The 20,293-nt window shown below is 38.8% G+C and overlaps 1 protein-coding gene across 17 annotated transcripts in view; it reads right to left on the bottom strand.

The window, feature by feature from the left end:
* Positions 1-2,798: 2,798 nt before the first annotated feature.
* Positions 2,799-20,293, bottom strand: part of LOC107832737 (uncharacterized) — a 33,753-nt gene continuing 16,258 nt past the window's right edge. For 16 of the 17 annotated variants that reach the window (XM_075254659.1, XM_075254649.1, XM_075254646.1 and 13 more), the window contains 6 exons: positions 17,264-17,599; positions 17,113-17,187; positions 16,245-16,855; positions 15,266-15,374; positions 14,991-15,170; positions 2,799-3,989 (listed from right to left, as the gene is read on the bottom strand). In XM_075254659.1, coding sequence (XP_075110760.1) covers positions 3,813-3,989; positions 14,991-15,170; positions 15,266-15,374; positions 16,245-16,855; positions 17,113-17,187; positions 17,264-17,599 — 1,488 coding nt within the window. In that variant the 3' untranslated portion in view covers positions 2,799-3,812. Of the gene's footprint in view, positions 3,990-14,902; positions 15,171-15,265; positions 15,375-16,244; positions 16,856-17,112; positions 17,188-17,263; positions 17,600-20,293 lie in introns of all 17 variants that reach the window. The other variant, XM_075254662.1, reaches the window with a different exon arrangement.

Here is a 20,293-nt window from a genome sequence, read left to right as displayed (position 1 = left end):
GTGATTGTCTTGCGCTTCTCGCCATTATCGGGGCTCCGGTTCTATAGAAAAAAGGGTAAAAATGTCTTTACATATTAATTTTAATAGAGTAGTGGCTATTTTTGCTCAACATTAGGATTGCCAGATAAAAAATAAATACCACCTTAAATAGTGGCTATCCCACGCCATTTCTTCTCCTATCTCTGATCTCTCCCAGGGAAACCAATAGAGCAGGTTGCATAATTCTAAGAGAAATATTCGGGGTATTATCACTTTTCGCCTGCGCCAGAAACTATTTATATTAGTTAGTCGAAAAAGTGTATAGAATTTATATAATTTTTATATATAACATACAAAATGTATATATACAAAAAATATATATTTTTTGGGCTATTATTTTGAGAGCGGCTACACAATATCATTTTCCCGAAATAAATTATCTCTTTATTTTGGTATTGTGATTCAATTTTATTTTCTTTTTGCTAAATCTGGCTCATAATTCAATAGTCCATGTTACGCACTGTACAAATAGTTGGTAGTATAAGTTTGTTTTTGGTGTTAGATGAAAAAAGATCAGTCCATATCACCAACCGGTTTTTATTTTTTATATTTATAAGATAATATAAAGAATGATGATCTCCATCCCACCTAAATGTTAAATGGGAACTAAGGAAATCAATCTAACCACTAGACTCTGAACACCAGATTTTCAAATGAAAACTTTTTCTATCTTAAATTTGTACTAATAGTTTATAATTCTCTCCTCATTAAGCTTATCATCTTTTCCAGAACTGAAAGGGAAATCACGGACTCGTTTTTAAATTCTCCACTTAGTAATTTCATATTTCTTATATATTGTTGTTATTTTTATTACGCATTTTTATGGTACTAATATATCATCTCCTGTTGCTTTTTTGAGCCGAGGGTCTCCTGGAAACAGCCTCTCTACCCTTCGGGGTAGGGGTAAGGTCTGCGTACATATTACCCTCCCCAGACCCCACTTGTGGAATTATACTGGGTCGTTGTTGTTGTAAGTTTTCCAACTTCTTATACTTTCTTCTAATTAGTATTTCTGTTTTTTTAGTTTTATAGACTAAGAAGATGGAACTTCAGAAAATTTCTCGGTGTGCAACTCCGGGGGATACGACTTCCTTCTTTTAGGCCTACTTGGCGATTGCATAGGTAAAGGGTTCAAAATGCTCCTAAACTATTGAAAAAAGGTTTAAAAATATCGTTCATCCATCTATTGGGATAAAAATACTCATTCATCCACCTTTTTCGTTCACTTATGCCCTTTGACCGTTAGGTTAATGCTGAATTAAAAATAATTACTTAAAAAAATATTTTGCAAAATATTTTTGTTTTTTTAAACTAATGCACCAATAGTCCACTAATTTAATAAAGTCTTTTTTTCCAGTTTTTACAAAAAACAATTCCATTTTACAAAAAAAAATTTTTTTTTTCATTTTTTCCAATTTTTTTTGTAAAAAACAGAAAAATTGTAAAAACAGAAAAAAATTGTTTTTAATAAAATATTTTCGTTTTTCAAAAACTGAAAAAATATTTTCAACAAAATAATTTCGTTTTTGAAAAATATTTTTTTTTCAGTTTTTTTAAAGAATTTTTTTTGTAAAAACTGGAAAATACAAATTTGTAAAAACTGAAAAAACTATTTTCGTTTTTTAACAAAATATTTTTTTTTTAAAAAACTGAAAAAACTAAAAAAAATATTTTTCAAAAACGAAAATATTTTTTCCAGTTTTTAAAAAACGAGAATAATTTTGTTAAAAATAATTTTTTTTCTATTTACAATTTTTTTTCAGTCTTTGCAAAAAAATGCTTTAAAAAAACTAAAAAAAATGGATTTTTTTTTTTTTTTGTAAAAACTGAATTGTTTTATTTTTTTTAAAACTGAAAAAAGAAGACTTTACTAAATTAGTAGACTACTTGTGCATTAGTTTAAAAAAACAAAAATACTTTGCAAAATATATTTTTTAAGTAATTACTTTTAATTCAGCATTGACCTAACAATCAAAGGGTATAAGTGAACTAAAAAGGTGGATGAAGAGATATTTTTAGCCCAATAAATAGATGAAGGGTATTTTTAAACTTTTTCCAATATGATAAGTATAATTCCTATGAGACTTTGATTGCAGAGGTAAATATGATAAGTATATACAAAGTCATGAGTTCGAACTCTGAGAAAGATGGTAAGGAGAATTTTACCGCCTCCATCGACAGGGAAAAATAAAAAATAACCTGATTTACAATTGCTAATTGAAAATTAGCCATAATTTCGAAAGTAATTAAAATTTAGCCACTTTTTTCATGTAAAAATACAATCTAAACGAAAACACCTTTAAAAATCTGGAAACCTAGAATTCGATTATATATATACACACACAAATATATGATATTACAACATAATATGTTGGAAGTTTATACGCAGTGGCTCCATAATCCAACATATTATGCTAGAACGTTTCATGTTTCAACTATTTCTCCAGATTTTATCTCAGCATAAAAGAACAACTATTTTTAATGACTTTGCAAATGCTGGTTATTTTTTAATTACTAGTCCAAAAACTGCCAAACTCATGCTATTTTCACTCCATGGACCTACTCGGCCAATATCGAGTGACAAGAGAAAAAAGAAAAAAGAAAATATCACCTCCATTGTAGCCATAGACCTACAACACCAAAAAACAAGTTTGTACAAAATTTGTTCTATATCAACATATACTAGTACAATTCAGATGGCAAGGACAAAGGCAAGTTGTTAAAAGGTCACTTTACTATTGCTGGGAGTTCACGAGCAATTAGGTCAATTTCACATCTAATATGGAATTAGTGTATAAAACATGAGTGTCATTTTCTTCATCACACCAGTTCATGTGTACCCTGCCCTATCCTCTACCCAAAACACCCGACAAAAGGGTAAAGAATCTAAAACTTAGAAATTCAAAAGAAAAAAAAGGAGTAAATTACTACATTCATGTCCTATTAATCAACACCTCAAAGTTTTTTCTCCAATACATGTTCCAACTGCACACTTAGCACAATCCAGCAACAAATAATCTACCATGGCTTTGACTTAGCCAATCACCAGAAGCCACCAGAAGACCATTGGCTAGTTAGGACAAATAACGCAAGCCAAAGCTCACTCCCCCCTATCATCAGCAAGAAGCAGCAAACTTTATGCTCAATTCATCATGCCCCCTTTTTGATACAAATCTTCAACCTAGCTTTCATGGATCTCATTGTCAAAGCAAGGTTGAAGATAACTCCCTCCGGTATCACATGTAATTTGTCATTCTCTCTAGGGAACTTCTACACTTTCATTAGATGTAGACTTGTTTGTATTTGGAAGATAATCCTCCAACTCAAAATCTTGGTAGAATTAGGTTTACATGTGTTTTTTTGTATGGTTGACCTAGATTTACTTCACTCGGATTTTGCACATCTAATTGATTATCAATGTTTGATAGTCAACTGGATCATCATCATAGGTCCAATTCCAGGTTCTCTCTGGTCATTATGTTTACATGACCAGGTGCCTATGTATTATATTTTTGGAGGTCAGGTTTATGTCCCCCTCCTATGTTGTACTTCGCTTATTATTTATGAAAATCAACCCTAGGCACAATGCCTAGTGGATTCAACTAAAACAAAAAAAAAATACATGTTCCAAGTTTCCTCCAAAACCCCTATAGCTTATTTATGTCTGTTTAGCACAAATTTACCTGTATCATTCAAAACTATGACACTGAACAAAAGGTTGGTCTTCGAGGGGAAACAAAGGGTTCAACTTCTTGATTTATGTCAAGGTGGCCTCAAGCAGTAATCACTGAATTCATCTCAGCAAGACAACGGCTATATGTTTGGTGGTCAGTAGTGCTATTGAACCCAGGAATGAAGTCTGAGAAAAATCTAAGAACTGCAGCCAGGTGTTGCGAGTCATTAGAAGCATAAGCTGCTTCAAGAAACAATGAAGGCTGAACAGTATTCACCTGAATAAAACTCAATTATGTCAGAATCCTCAGTTGTACAAGAACTTTTTTCTCAAGTTTGTATAGAGTAAAATCACAACAGAAACGGAAGATAAAGCCCAGCCAGAAAGCAAATAATATTGGCACATTACTGAAACAGTGTAATCAATAGATGTAAAGTACAGTTGAAGTGGTCAGGCAGGAGTAGTTCTAATCTCAACAAACCAATACTATATCCAAAATTGGCATCAAGTACAGAAGACTTAAAAGAATGGAACCTTCAGGCTTTCGCACATGTAAACTTAGCATGCACATATAAAAGAGCTGAACTCAAGGTTTTTTTTTTATCTTTATTATTCTAGTTCTTTGGCAGGATTGACGGTTAGGTTTTGGAATGTAACGACCCGACCAATCGTTTTGAGCTATAGCGCGTCGTTCAGCAGTTTGAGGCCATGAGCAGCTTCACTTCAGGTATTATGACTTGTACGCATGGTCGAAAATGAATTCCGGGAAGTTCGGAGTTGATTTGGAAAAGAGAATTCTCATTTCGGAAGCTTTAAGTTGAAAGAATTAACTAAGACTGAATTTTTGAGTAAACAACCTTGGAATTGGGATTCGAAGGTTCCAGCAGGTTCGTATGATGATTTCGGACTTGGGCGTATGTCTGGACCGGGTTTTGGAAGACCCGGGAACGTTTCGGCACCGATTGTGGAAGATAGCATTTTGGAAGAATTTCATAAGTTTGGGTTGAAGTGCATTTCAGTGTTATCAATGTCCGTTTGGGATTCCGAGTCTGGGAATAGCTCCGTATGGTGATTCTGGTGTTGGGAGCGCGATGGAAGTGAAGTCGGAGGTCCGTGGGTCATTTTGGAGTCATTCGGCTACAGATAGAAATTTGAAGGTTTTCGAGAAGTTTGACCGGAAGTGGACTTTTTAATATCGGGGACGGAATCCAATTCCGAAAGTTGGAGTACGTCCGTAATGTCGAATGTGATTGTGTGCAAAATTTGAGGTCAATCGGACGTGATTTGATCGGTTTCGACATTGAACGTAGAAGTTTGAAATTTTAAAGTTCATTAAGCTTGAATTGGAGCGTAATTCATGATTTCGATGTTGTTTGATATGATTTGAGGCCTCGAGCAGGTTTGTGTCATGTTATGGGACTGGTTGGTTTGATTGGACGGGGTCTCGGGGGCCTCGGGTTTGTTTCGGGGTGGTTTCGGATCATTTCGGGATGTTTTGCTATAGCTGTTGCTGGTGTCTGGTGTTGTTCTTCGCGTTCGTGAGGATACTCTCGCGCTCGCGAAGAAGGTTTGGGCTTCAGGGATTTTGTCCTTCGTGTTCGCGAAGAAGAAAATCTCTGTTGCGCAGGTCTGACTTCGGAGGCTCATATCTCACAATCTATAAGGAATTTGGAGATAATCCAAAAATGAAAGTTGTAGCCCTTTGTGTCTAGTTTTCAGAAATGTAAACCATTTAGCATTTGGATTTGTGTACCAAAAGTTATGGCTGGTACACTACAGGCTGTCCGGGAAGATGAAGAAATTTGTGTTGCACATGGCTGAATTTGGAGGCTTATATCTCAAAATCTATAAGGAATTGGGAGATGACCAAATCATGAAAGTTGTAGATCTTGGTGTCTAGTTTTCAAAAAGTTAAACCATTTGTCATTTGGAGTTTTGTACAAAAAGTTATGGCCATTATACTAGAGGATGTCTAAGAAGAGTTTGGAAAAATGATTTTTGGGAATTTTCTTCTTCGCGAACGCGAAGAAGAGTCGTCTGGGCAGTGTATAAGTGTAAAGAAATGGGTTTGGCTCATTTCATCTCATTTCCTCCATGGGAGCCGACCTAGGAGCGATTTTGGAGCTCCATTTTCATCATCCATGTCAAGGTAAGTGATTCTCACCTATTGCAAGTTAATTACTTGGATTATATCTAGATTTTAACATGGAAAATCATGTAAATTAGTGGAAATTTTGGGATTTTGAAGAAAACCTAGGAAATTTGTATTCTTGGATTTTGACTACGATTTTTGGACATGAAATTGAGAGCCAATTATATATTTGCGTTCGTGAGGTTGTGGTGAAATTTATCTTCGGAAAAATTCAGAATCCGGGCACGTGGGCCCGAGGGCGATTTTGTCAACTTTTCGAGCGGAGTTGGGATTTTATATAAATTGAATTGTTATGAGTATTAGGGTGTATTTTCATTGGTTTGCCCGTTATTTGGCTAGTTTTGGAGCGTTGGGGCATCGGTTTGAATCGTCAGAAGGAGCTTGGAAACCGGTTATTGGACTTCGGAGCGAGGTGAGTCTCCTTTCTAACCTTGTAAGAGGGAATTGTCCCCATAGGTGAATTAATTGGATATGTGCTCCAATTTGCCGGGGCTACGTACGCACGAGGTGACGAGAGTCCGTGCGTAGCTACTATTATGCTTAAGTCCGGGTAGTCTAGGGCCCAACAACATGCTTCACTTGTAATATTGCAACCTTGTTGTCAACTTAAAAATGCTTAAAACATATCGAACGTATAAATAAATTTTTAAAAGGCTAGACATCATTTCTTGACTTTTAAAAGAGAAGCTTGCCTTTTCCTGAATAATTGCTCCTTGATAAATTCTTGATTTGATTGTTTGAATGTGTTTATCTATTGTGGAACGGGCCGAACGCCTCGGTAGATTAAATAGATGCATCTATGGTTCGCGCCATTTGACCCTCGGGCAGTGCACATTTTAAATATTGTTGGATCGGGTCGTACGACCTCGACATGATTTGCGCATGCTTGTATTGCTTGCCTTGAGATTTATAGAAATTGATATTTGCTCTCCCTGACTTGAGATAAATTGATAATTAATAGGTTATGAATTCGGAGACTTTTAATATAAAAAGGAACGTTTACCTATTTCGTGACTTATTTGAATTTACTGCCGTTTTTAATAAATCCCTGATTATTCGTATTAATAATATATTACTATTGGACCACTAGTAAGTGTCGAAGTCGACTCTCGTCTCTACTTCTTCGAGATTAGACGGGATACTCGCTGGGTACACGTTGTTTTCGTACTCATACTACACTTGCTGTGCATTTTGTTGCACAGGTTCATGTGTGGCTGGTGACTTAGTGGCATAGCGGCATGGTTGATACGGAGACTTAGGTGAGCTGCATTTATCAAGACGACCCGCAACCAGCAGAGTCCCCTTTAGAGTACTGTACTGTATTTTATTTCTGTCCATTTTGTATTCCGGACAGTTACTGTATTTTATTTCATTCCTAATAAATGCTCATGCACTTGTGACACCGGGTTCTGGGATAATTATTGGGTATTCTTTTATTTACCTTGTAAGGATTATCTTTTACTAGTAGAATTGAAGGAAAATCATAGCTTTCAAAATTATTAAAACGAGAATTTAATTAAGTATTTTGGTTGCTTTGCCTGACAGCGGTGTCCGGCACCATCACGACCCTTAGTGGATTTTGGGTCGTGACAACATGGTATCACAGCACTAGGTTCCCTTAGGTCTCACGAGTCATGAGCGAGTCTAGTAGTGTCTTGCGGATTGGTACGGAGACGTCTGTACTTATCTTCGAGAGGCTACAGGATTGTTCGGAGCACTTCCCTTCTTGATTCCTCATCGTGCGATTTGATTCTTTGAGGCTTATGCCCTTGCTTCCTTCCTACTCAATCTTATGCGACGTGAAGCGCTTGTCATAAATCGAGAATTGAATAATTGTATTGGTACCACAGATGTGATGCGGGATGTTTCTCCCGGTATAGTTGATTGGGCTATTGTCGTCGCCTTGCGGAAGGATATCTTGTCATTTCAGCTCAGTAGCTGTACTTCTGGGAGCTTTGAGTCCATGCACAGGTTGCTTTGATGCTCATGAATGATTATCACACAGTAGTGACGTGATGGTAGGATGCATGTCCATGTGTCGGGGCAGTGAATGACTTGGAATGAGGTTTGCACAGTGCATGGTTCCGAGATTCAGTATCTTATTTTCGGAGGGGAAAAGCAATTGGCTTATGAATGCCCAGATTTAGGTAGAGGAAGTAACGAGACTTGGTATTTTCGAGCGTGGTGGAATTTTCATCAGCGATGTAGTGTCGTCGTCCTCAATTGTATGTGTTAAGTTCGCCGATGTTATGGTCTTCTGCAATTCGCCTTTGGGGCAAGATATTGTGAAATAATATTGGAGAAACGGTTGTCAGAGATCGCGGGGTGCGGTGGTTCAGGATTGAATCGGTGTTTCTAATGTTGACGGTCCGAGAAAGATGATCTTCGGAAAGGTTTAAAGTTAGTAGCGATTTGTGGGTTCAAGTGCTACGAAGATATATTTTATTTAGGGCAACAACTGAGCAACAAAGGAAGAGGAAGGACATGTGGGAGTGTCAGGCGGTGGTTAAAATTTCTAGAAGGTCAGATATAAGAAGCGAAGGTCGAGTAGTTGATTAAAGGAGTGAGTTCCGCCAAAGTGGGAGAGTGGCGGAGTTGCATATAGGTTTTGTGATAGGATGACAACACACCTTAAGGAAAGTTTTGAATGATTTAGGGATTTTAGCGGTCGATGATTGGGTCTAGGGATTTAATTTGAAGTATTGGCTGTTATGCGGTGGAGATTGGATATGACGGAAAGGAGCTGTTCGATATGGAGAAGGATACAACATAATTTTGAATCGGAAGATATTGTCGCACATTCGGTTGATGTCCACAAGGAGTGAATGGACTTGTGCAGCTGGTAAATGAGCACGGGCTCAGGTGGGTTATTTCCTGTGAGCAGATCAACGGTCGCATGGTTGGCGAAGCTCCTGCGAAGGATTTTGCTGGCTATCCGGTAAGAGGTCGAATATGTGAATATCGCTAGAGATTTAGAGTATTCATGAAATATTAACGGAATGATTTCAAGGAATCTGGCGGTTTGATTGCGCAAGGTCATGTCAATAAGAGAGAAAGGATCTTAATGGATTCCAGAGTTGTGTAATAGTGGCTTCAAGCTAAGTGGGAGAGTCTCACCGCCTACGGTTGGATTGCATGGTCGTCTATTTATGAGATTTCCGGTTATTAGCATATTGATGGGTTATTTCAGCTAAGGGAGAGTAATATAAGAGGTGATCTGAGCGAAGGAATTGTTAAAGGTGTGCTATGGTTGGCCTTATTGACTTATGTTCAGACTTGGGGAAGGATTCAAGATTTATGCCTTGTATAGATGCGGGTTTCAAGGGAAGTGATTCTACCGGGTGCTTCGTCGAGAGGGTATTCATGTGCTAGAAGATTCATGGAGTTGATTATATTCGGGGCCAAGTTAGAGCGGGTGGCTCTCAACAACGGTCCTAGTGGATTCAAAGGGGTAAAGTGTGGTGCCTAATGATTTCTAGCCTATAGGTACGGTTAAGAATCAACCTTTTGTAGCAGCTTATGAGAAGAGGCCCAGAATGTTCTATGATGTTTTGACTTGCAGTGTAGCATTTGGGAGGTATGAAATGGTTCGTGGGATTTGAGACAGCATGGTCTCGTGATTCAAGGTCACTCGGGATGAGTGCGGATGGAGTGTATTATGTGTTGAATGGAGTTGTCACTATTTCTAAGGCAATCAAGGAATTGGAAGAAGATAGACTGGTTAGCCATAGTTGAGTTGGCATATTGGTGGTAGTGATCAGTTCCTTCAGCGTGATCAGTTATGCAAGTGAATTGTGACGGTACGTGTGAGGTTTGCCGGCCGCTGTAAGTGATGTTATTCAGAAGTATTCTATTGTTATGGCCTGTTATGTGTAGGCGGATCCCGGAAGGGCTATGGTGGCTTAGTCCACTACTCAGAGATTTGCATATTCTACGGTTATGAGAATTCATCTGTGTGTTGCTATGGTCCTCCTGGAGTGAGTTAAGTGAAAAGTTTTTATATGATGAAGTGTTGATCTGTTAGCGGTTCCGGAGTTATGATGAAAATTGTGTCCTATCGTATATTGGCATAATGGGTGCAGTGAGTGGTATGGAATTCAAAGTGAGGATCAAGGTTGCAGTTCGGTATTGACAAGGATGTCACGAGCTCGGATGAGCAGGAAAGGAGTTTCGATGTTTAAAGGAAGTTGGTATTGTCTTCAGCGTCACATGAGATCGGTGTTTTGTGAAAAAGGATTTGTATCCTGGTTAAGGATTCTTGATCACTTTTCAGCGTTAGTGCGGCCGGTGGTTTGGATGTACAGACCTGTATCTGTTACGGAAGGTTGTGGGAGCGTGCCCCACGGGAGGGTTGTATAAGTGTGGCATGTAGTCACTGGATTGATTGAAGAGTTAAACCAAGTATAAAGATTGTGGTAATGTCGTTAAATTGAGAATTGATGCCCGGAGGGCACTCGGTTTATTGGGTTGTGGACTGTGGAGGATTACTCCAATTATGATGGTTGTTCTTGTGTGTTATGAGAAAAAGGGGAGTTATTATGGACCTTCGAAAGGTTATTAGCCTAGCTCAGTGCGATTAGAATCAGCTGGAGGTTTGTGGATGGATTTAAATGAGAATATGGGCTCTATATCAGGCCAGATGTGTTCATTTCAGCAATGCGCTCCTTATGGAAGAGTAGTCGGGGTGTTATTTCGTCGTCAGCTATTTCATGTAATGATATATTGCACCGTGTGAGTTGTGAGACAGCTTGGTAAATTTCTTATGTGTTAAGGTTCCGCGGAGAGATGATGTTATATGAGCAGAATGACTCTTGAGATTCAGATCGTATATCGCACCTCAGCTGTGCTTGAGCTTTGTAGCTTATAGCGCTATATGTCTCCCCAAGGATGGTATTATGCACTTAGCGTGCTTGTGACCGATATTCGGTATTGTGTTGTAATGCGCAATTTAGCTCGGTGTGTATCTCCTTATGTGAGTTTTATGTGTGGATCGGGTGGCACGCCACCACGGGTATGTTATTTGGATCGGGTTGCGCGCCGCAACAGTGTGATGTTGAGTACAATTACCTATATTTGTTTTTATGTGTTTTGTTTTTTATTTTTATGAGAACTTGTATTAGCTATGTGAGTTGAGTAGTCCCTTCCAGAGTTCGCTTTCATTTTGAATCGCGTTCGAATTAGTAGCCTATTGGCACATTGTGGCATCACATGAGACTTTTGGTCATGTCTGAGTGGTTTAGTTGCTGAGCAGTTCATTCTGGGTGAGATGAGATTATTGGATCTAAGATCAGTGCAATCGGATTATATGAAGAATATTAAAGGGCAAATACCATTATTTGGTTCAGAATGGGGTGATGGTTCTTGTCAGGGGTATAGACTCAATGAATTATTGACTCGGCAGTTGGTTGTGAATTTCTACGCGCATCTTCCGTCATGGCGGTATTGTAAAAGTTAGAGCAAGATGTATGTGGGTCGTGAGATGCATTGGGAGCGTCAGATTCGTGGAATTTCGACTAATTATGATCAGAGGATATTATTATGGTTGTGTGAGTTATGCAGGGCATAGTGTGAATTCAGCAAAGGTATGCAATCTTGTATCGGTGCATCGTGGGGTGATTGATGCGGTGTTCATATGTTGAAAGCAAGCCTGGCAGAGAGTTCTGGATGTTGGAACTGGGCTCTAAGCTTATTTGCCTGAATAAAAGAGAACATCTTCAAACTTGCTCGAACTAATGTGCTCAACCGAGTTGTGGTAGCACGGGTAGGTGCACGAGGTGTTAAGCAATGATTTCAGACAACTCCAGCGCAGTTCTTAGCACATTCGAGGACGAACGTGAGTTTAAGTGGGAGAGAATGTAACGACCCGACCGGTCGTTTTAAGCTTTAGCGCGTCGTTCAGCAGTTTGAGGCCATGAGCAGCTTCACTTAAGGTATTATGACTTGTACGCATGGTCGGAAATGAATTCCGGGAAGTTCGAAGTTGATTTGGAAAAGAGAATTCTCATTTCGGAAGCTTTAAGTTGAAAGAATTAACTAAGACTAGATTTTTGAGTAAACGACCTCGGAATTGGGATTCGAAGGTTCCAACAGGTTTGTATAATGATTTCGAACTTGACCGGGTTTTGGAAGACCCGAGAACGTTTCGGCACCTATTGTGGAAGTTAGCATTTTGGAAGAATTTCATAAGTTTGGGTTGAAGTGCATTTCAGTGTTATCAATGTCCGTTTGGGATTCCGAGTCTGGGAATAGCTCCGTATGGTGATTCTGGTGTTGGGAGCGCGATCGGAAGTGAAGTCGGAGGTCCGTGGGTCATTTTGGAGTCATTTGGAAATTTGAAGGTTTTCGAGAAGTTTGACCAGAAGTGGACTTTTTGATATCGGGGTCGGATACCAATTCTGGAATTTGGAGTAGGTCCGTAATGTCGAATGTGACTTGTGTGCAAAATTTGAGGTCAATCGAACGTGATTTGATAGGTTTCGACATCGAATGTAGAAGTTTGAAATTTTAAAGTTCATTAAGCTTGAATTGGAGCGTGATTCACGATTTCGATGTTGTTTGATGTGATTTGAGGCCTCGAGCAGGTCTATGTCATGTTATGGGACTGGTTGGTGTGATTGGATGGGGTTCCGGGGGCCTCGGGTGTGTTTCGGGGTGGTTTCGAATCATTTCGGGCTGTTTTGCTATAGCTGTTGCTGGTGTCTGGTGTTGTTCTTCGCGTTCGCGAAGAAGGTTTGGGCATATGGATTTTGTCCTTCGCGTTCGCGAAGAAGAAAATCTCTGTTGCGCAGGTCTGACTTCGGAGGCTCATATCTCACAATCTATAAGGAATTTGGAGATGATCCAAAAATGAAAGTTGTAGCCCTTTGTGTCTAGTTTTCAGAAATGTAAACCATTTAGCATTTGGATTTGTGTACCAAAAGTTATGTACAGTTATGGCTGGTACAGTATAGGCTGTCCGGGAAGGAGGCTCATATCTCACAATCTATAAGGAATTTTGAGATGATCCAAAAATGAAAGTTGTAGCCCTTTGTGTCTAGTTTTCAGAAATGTAAACCATTTAGCATTTGGATTTGTGTACCAAAAGTTATGTACAGTTATGGCTGGTACAGTATAGGCTGTCCGGGAAGATGAAGAAGAAATTTGTGTTGCACAGGGCTGACTTTGGAGGCTTATATCTCAAAATCTATAAGGAATTGAGAGATAACCAAATCATGAAAGTTGTAGATCTTGCTGTCTAGTTTTCAAAAAGTTAAACCATTTGTCATTTGGAGTTTTGCACAAAAAGTTATGGCCATTATACTAGAGGTTGTCTGAGAAGAGTTAGGAAAAATGATTTTTGGGAATCTCGCGAAGAAGAGTCGTCTGGGCAGTGTATAAGTGTAAAGAAATGGATTTGGCTCATTTCATCTCATTTCCTCCATGGGAGCCGACCTAAGAGCGATTTTGGAGCTCCATTTTCATCGTCCATGTCAAGGTAAGTGATTCCCACCAATTGCAAGTTAATTACTTGGATTATATCTAGATTTTAACATGGAAAATCATGTAAATTAGTGGAAATTTTGGGATTTTGAAGAAAACCTAGGAAATTTGTATTCTTGGATTTTGACCACGATTTTTTGACATGAAATTGAGAGCCAATTATATATTTGAGTTCGTGAGGTTGTGGGTGAAATTTATTTTCGAAAAAAATCGGAATCCGGGCACGTGGGACCGATGGCGATTTTGTCAACTTTTCGAGTGGAGTTGGGATTTTATATAAATTGAATTGTTATGAGTATTAGGGTGTATTTTCATTTGTTTGCCTGTTATTTGGCCAGTTTTGGAGCGTTGGGGCATCGGTTTGAATCGTCGGAAGGAGCTTGGAAGCAGGTTATTGGACTTCGGAGCGAGGTAAGTCTCCTTTCTAACCTTGTTAGAGGGAATTGTCCTCATAGGTGAATTAATTGGATATGTGCTCCTATTTGTGGGGGCTACGTACGCACGAGGTGACGAGAGTTCGTGCGTAGCTACTATTATGCTTAAGTCCGGGTAGTCTAGGCCCCAAAAGCATGCTTTACTTTTAATATTGCAACCTTGTTGTCAACTTAAAAATGCTTAAAACATATCGAACGTATAAATAAATTTTTAAAAGGCTAGACATCATTTCTTGACTTTTAAAAGAGAAGCTTGCCTTTTCCTGAATAATTGCTCCTTGATAAATTCTTGATTTGACTGTTTGAATGTGTTTATCTATTGTGGAACGGGCCGAACGCCTCGGTAGATTAAATAGATGCATCTATGGTTCGCGTCATTCGACCCTCTGGCAGTGCACAGTTTAAATATTGTTGGATCGGGCCGTACGACCTCGACATGATTTGCGCATGCTTGTATTGCTTGCCTTGAGATTTATAGAAATTGATATTTGCTCTCCCTGAATTGAGATAAATTGATAATTAATAGGTTATGAATTTGGAGACTTTTAATACAAAAAGGAATGTTTACCTGTTTCGTGACTTATTTGAATTTACTGCCGTTTTTAATAAATCCCTGATTATTCGTATTAATAATATATTACTATTGGACCACTAGTAAGTGTCGAAGTCGACCTCTCGTTTCTACTTCTTCGAGATTAGACGGGATACTCGCTGGGTACACGTTGTTTTCGTACTCATACTACACTTGCTGTGCATTTTGTTACACAGGTTCATGTGTGGCTGGTGGCTTAGTGGCATAGCGGCATGGTTGATACGGAGATTTAGGTGAGCTGCATTTGTCAAGACGACCCGCAACCAGCAGAGTCCCCTTTAGAGTATTGTACTGTATTTTATTTCTGTCCATTTTGTATTTCGGACAGTTACTGTATTTTATTTCATTCCTAGTAAATGCTCATGCACTTGTGACACCGGGTTCTGGGATGATTATTGGGTATCTTGTATTTATTTCTATACATTCTTTTATTTACCTTGTAAGGATTATCTTTTACTAGTAGAATTGAAGGAAAATCATAGCATTCAAAATTATTAAAACGAAAATTTAATTAAGTATTTTGGTTGGCTTGCCTGACAGCGGTGTCCGGCGCCATCACGACCCTTAGTGGATTTTGGGTCGTGACATGGAATTAGTGGATGCAGGGAAACTTAAGAATACCTTAGTTTTCCGGGCATAACGTAAAGCTTCAAGATAGTATCCATCTTGAACAAGTAGCAACACATAGTCATGGTGTAATGTGAGCTCTCTGAGCATATCCAGGCCCAACTTCTTTGTTTGAAAATTCTGCCTGCCTGACGCCAATAATTGCATTGCAACTTCTTTTGAGGGCTCAATTATCTGAAACACAATAAACACAAGTTTAGGGCTCATATAAAGTGTTTATCACAAACTCTTGGCATTTCTTAAAATATACACTACCACAATTTGCTAACCTTATTCATGATCAACAATCCAAGTTCCGCATAATTTTCGTTCCGTGCTAGCAGTTGTATCATCAATATATAAATATTCGGAGGCACTTTCAACCTTTCCAGGTTAGCACTGAAAGAATGGATACATGATCTATAAGATACAGAAAGAACAGTCCATGCATCAAAAGAAGATAACTGATCAGAAAGAAGAACAAGCAACTTTTTGTCCTTTTACCAGCAGAAAGAACATGGTACAACTGTAGCAGTTCAGACGGATGAGGATTTAGTTACAGACAAGGTGAATCCTATATTTTAGGAGAATTGGATGGGGTTTGAACGGTTTGGTGGTAAATTTTTCTTAATAAGTTTTCTTTCGGAAAATTTTCTGAAAACCAATGAGTGTTCGGATCCAAAAGGGATTGGATATTTTAACAATACTATAAACTAATTGGCAATCATTTATTTTTTAAGACTATCAATCAAACATCCACATTACTAGTTCATCCAGATCATGTTAGCATTGTAACAATATTCCTGAACAAGCATTAGACTATTAAGTAAATTTGTAACATAAAACAACATAGAAAGAAAATTTAAAAGAAAACAGATAGTAACTTTTCTTTTAAACAAATACATGAACTGGAATAAATTATAAAACTTTTTTGATTATAACAATATGGATATAATGTAGGTAACTTTTTAAAAAGGATAATAACGTATAAGAAAGGGGGCAAGGGGAAGAAGTGAGATCATTTAAATACCTGTGACCTACTGTTGAGGTAAGATTGGTTTGACTCTAAACTTCCATTGAAAAAGTTTTGTATATTTCTTTCGGGGTCAAAAATGGATCCTCACAGATGAACTATCTTTTATTAACAGCAGACTTATTGCATCCTCTATTAGTGAATGTAATATTCAAACTGTTTCTTTCTTTCTAAATGTGATTAGATAACGATGGCATCATGGCCGTTATTTATGAGATAGCTCCGAGAGAGTGTACCTGCGTAGGAACTCAACAATGACAGCAACCAAGTAAGACGAATCCCCGGCTATTTCTTCTTCTACAGGAGCAAACACAAAGCTGCACAGATCATCAGGGGATATTGCAGCAGAAGTTACCAGAGACTCCTGCTGCTCATCAGTTCTTAGGGGAGTGCTACCTGTTCCAGGAGCTTGAGGTCGTATAACAGAAGGCTGAGCTTCAACACCAGATATATCTGTGCCCACTAAGTAACCTCCATCTTGTTTACTACTAGACAAATTGATATTTTTAGATTTGCCTCTATTTGGTGCAAAGCTAACATTGTCCTCAGAGTCCGAAGTAAAGGAAGAGGAATTGACAATAGACTTGTCGTGCATGCCACTAGCGCTTTCTTGTTTTAGTGACTTTTCAGATGCATCTGTTTGATTGATGGATTCGCCAACAGCACTATTAACATTAGAACCACTGGCTGTTGAACTTCTCTCCACTTTTGACCCTGCCTGATATATTCCAGTTTTTATTGAAAGAGAGAAAAAATTCACTAAGACGTCTATTGCCCTCGCGACCATGGGCACAGGTCTTCGTTCGAGAATAATTGTCCGAGCAATTGCCAAACACAACTGTTTAGCCTGAAACAGACAATTTCAGATGGTGAAAATATTAACTTAGTGCAAAATATTCAACAAAGACATTTCTGGGAGGTACTATTGATACAAAAATATTAATGTCTCGATGGAAACTGCTTCTATCCCAACAAATAAACCAGAGCAAATCATCCATTATTTTTTGTAACACAACATGTTCATGCATAAAACAGGAAAAATCAACATTTGTATGTGCGCAAGCAGCAGTTGCATTAAAAGAAATTAGAACCGAAAGATGAGACCTTATTTGCTTCCAATTTCCTCCTCTGCAAAAATTCAAGGATTGTTTGCACTTCTGAGCTGCTAGCGGAAATGGCCTGTAAAAGATAAAGACAGTAGTACAGTAACTTCCGTATCGTGATATTGACTAGCAATCAGAGATTCAGAATTTACCTCCAGATCTAAATTGATCTTCCACAAAACTCCATTGGCAATATCACATATAAGGTCTGGAACGAGAAATACCCACTCGTCTGCATAGATGACTGTTTCACCATGATTTGAGTCCTTTCCCGCCGGACCTTCATCATTTTGGCACATCAATTGAGAGGCTGCAGCATTTGCTCTAGAGAAACCTCTAACTAATAATGGAAGTGGAGCAGATACAGGCGCTCGAGAATCTGCAAATATATCATATATAATAACCACCTTCGCATCCACTTGGTGAACAAGCAGTACATTGTCTACCACACTGACAGTTATCTTATTGGAATAAACTGGCAAAGAACCCTGGAAGTATAATTAGGAGTCATCAGAGAAGAAGGAAAAGTTATTTCCGACAAATATTAAATGAAGTTGGTATCTGCCAATATAAATGCAAGCAGAGCAAATACCACATGAAATCCTCCAAAGTGTAACTTTCACCTATTTCATTAGGTTAATGCATTTATTTGACCTCAAGTTCTAGAAGAAAGCCAACCTCTCGGTAATACAATCAAAAAGCAGACCAATATATGTTTTAAGGACAAGCAGCTCTAGAGATGAACTAGAAGTATGAGCAATTAAACACAAGACATCATTTCAATTAAACAAAACCCATAAAAGGGGATGAAAAAATAGAATGTCATATGAATATCAGATACACCATATTCTTCTCAGAAATGTTTAAAAAGAGACATTCTGCCTACACTTGGTTCTGATGCAGTTGGTCACCTGAATGTTGTCCATTCCTAAGAACTAGTTCAGCATCACTTGTAAAAATCAAATTAGGAGCAACACACAAATTTATACAGATTATAGAAAATTAATGTACTAGCATTTTTATCGTCAGATCAAGAGCGGATGGGAAGAGCCAAATGATCTGGTCAGAAAACTTAGAGAATAAGCTAAAGACAAAACTAGAAAGTTTGAGTAGGCATGAGAGATGTTAGATTAGGGCTTCAGTCAAACCCTCCACACCCCGCAAGAATGCTACCAAACCCTCCATGTGTCATCATGCACCGCCAGAACCTCCTAGACTTTGTCATTATGCAATGAGTGTAGTCTGCCTCGATTAGTTTCAAGTCCACTTTGTTGGATTCTTGGTGGTGGACTCCTCTTCCAACTCCAACTTAATTTTAAACTTCCTGGTGGTTGGAACCCTATTCCGCCAATGTAGACTTTCCATGCAAATCGTTCACTTTCTAGCCATTCCAGTCTTTTCCATACTGCAGCTCGAGGGTCGATTCAGGCCATTGTGCAAAATTTTTTGGCTACTTTCTGGAAAAAAAAAATTCCAGCAATTTCCTTTGGATTAAAATTTCCAGCAAGTTCAATTTAGGTGGCATTTGTTTTGAAAAACTAAAATTCTTTTTCAGTTTTTGCAAAAGGCATTCACAAAAGAGGAGGTGTTGGAGAGTTAAATTGGTAATGGAGTCAATTTCAAAAAGGACTACAGTACCCTCGGATAAGGGAACCGGTTTGGTTGAGTAGGATGAATCAGTTCACTAAGTCCAAAACTGCCTCAATACCCAAAAACCAAATGGTTTAAAGGACCAAAATCGAACCGATATCAAACGCAGGGGAAAGAAGGGAGGTTAAGGATGGATCAAGGGGAAAGAAGGAGGGGGAGATTAAGGATGGGAGGTCTCCATGAGAGTCAATTAAAGCATGGAGCATGCAGAAACCAACGCAAATCAGTTTAACTGGGGGAGAAAGGAGGAGGACAGCTGTGGGCAGACTCTAAAATTTAAAGATCCTTCTCCGTTGGCCTCTAATTTCGCAAAACCGGCCTCCCAAGGATATTGCCGAGTCACTAATGGTTATCACCATCACGTACCTTTGCAAACTCTTTCACTTCTTTTTCACTGAATGGTTTTTGTAGCCACACTCTGCCTCCCTCGCGTAAAACTGGTAAATTACCAACAACAACAACAACAACCCAGTAAAATCCCACAAGTGGGGTCTAGGGAGGGTAGAGTGTACGCAGACCTTACCCCTACCCCCGAAGGGGTAGAGAGGCCTACGTGGTCTTGGGCAGTGAGGGAGAATTTTCAATTGGGTGGAGGTGAGCGTTGGAAGTGGTGTGGTAAAGGATCAAGTAGTTGAGTACATGGGTAATCTTAGAGGAGAAAATGTGGAAGTGGAGGAGAATATCCACTCTTAGCAATCTTCAAAGGTGGAAGGAGATTGTCCGGATTGGCGAGGGAACAAATACCTCAACTTTGGGGAATTTTTGGGTGTTACTTTTGAAGGTCTATCGGAAACAGCCTCTCTGTCCTTCTAGGATAGGGGTAAGACTGCGTACATCTCACCCTCAGACCCCACTTGTGGGAAAATATTGGGCTTGTTGTTGTTGTTGTTGTTTACTTTTGATGGCAAGGGGGATAGGGCCATACAACTTCTACTTGACATTGAATATGACCCAAAGGAGGTAGTGGGGAATAGGAGAGGGAAAGCGAGGATAGCAACAGAGTGGGAGTTGACTAGAAGACATGACGGGAGGGGGGAACATTATGGTGTATACGAAAAGGTTTAGGGACAAAAGGAGGGGAAAGAAGGAGGGAGGAATTAAGGATGGGAAAGGAAAAGCAGTAGTTAATGAATATTAAAATCATTACATGAAACGTGAGGGGGATAGCAGTGTTATCAAAGAGGTGAAAAGCGCAAAAAAGCTCTAAGGTCCATTGGGGCTTTAAGCGCAAAGCGCAAATAAAGCGTGGGCTTTAGTGAAAAAAGGCGCAAATGGAGAAAAAATACAAATACATATGTGTAGTCCAAGATTAATAATTATAAAGCAAGAATAACAAATATAAATTGTTTAGTGTAACCTCTTTAGGATTACACTCATTGGTAAGAAAAAGTATTCCTTAGAGCGTAGATTACGACACCGAAACGCCAGCTAAGTGAGGCAAAGCGCTCAACATGTTTTTCGCTCGCTTCAGGGCTTAAGCGCACCTTTAACAACAGGGATGAATGACCCAAACAAAAGAGCTATTATCAAGG

The sequence above is a fragment of the Nicotiana tabacum genome, chromosome 6, assembly GCF_000715075.1.
Source record: "Nicotiana tabacum cultivar K326 chromosome 6, ASM71507v2, whole genome shotgun sequence".
NCBI lineage: Eukaryota > Viridiplantae > Streptophyta > Magnoliopsida > Solanales > Solanaceae > Nicotiana > Nicotiana tabacum.
Note: the sequence above shows the minus strand (reverse complement) of the source record. Positions and strands in the feature narration are given on the sequence as shown.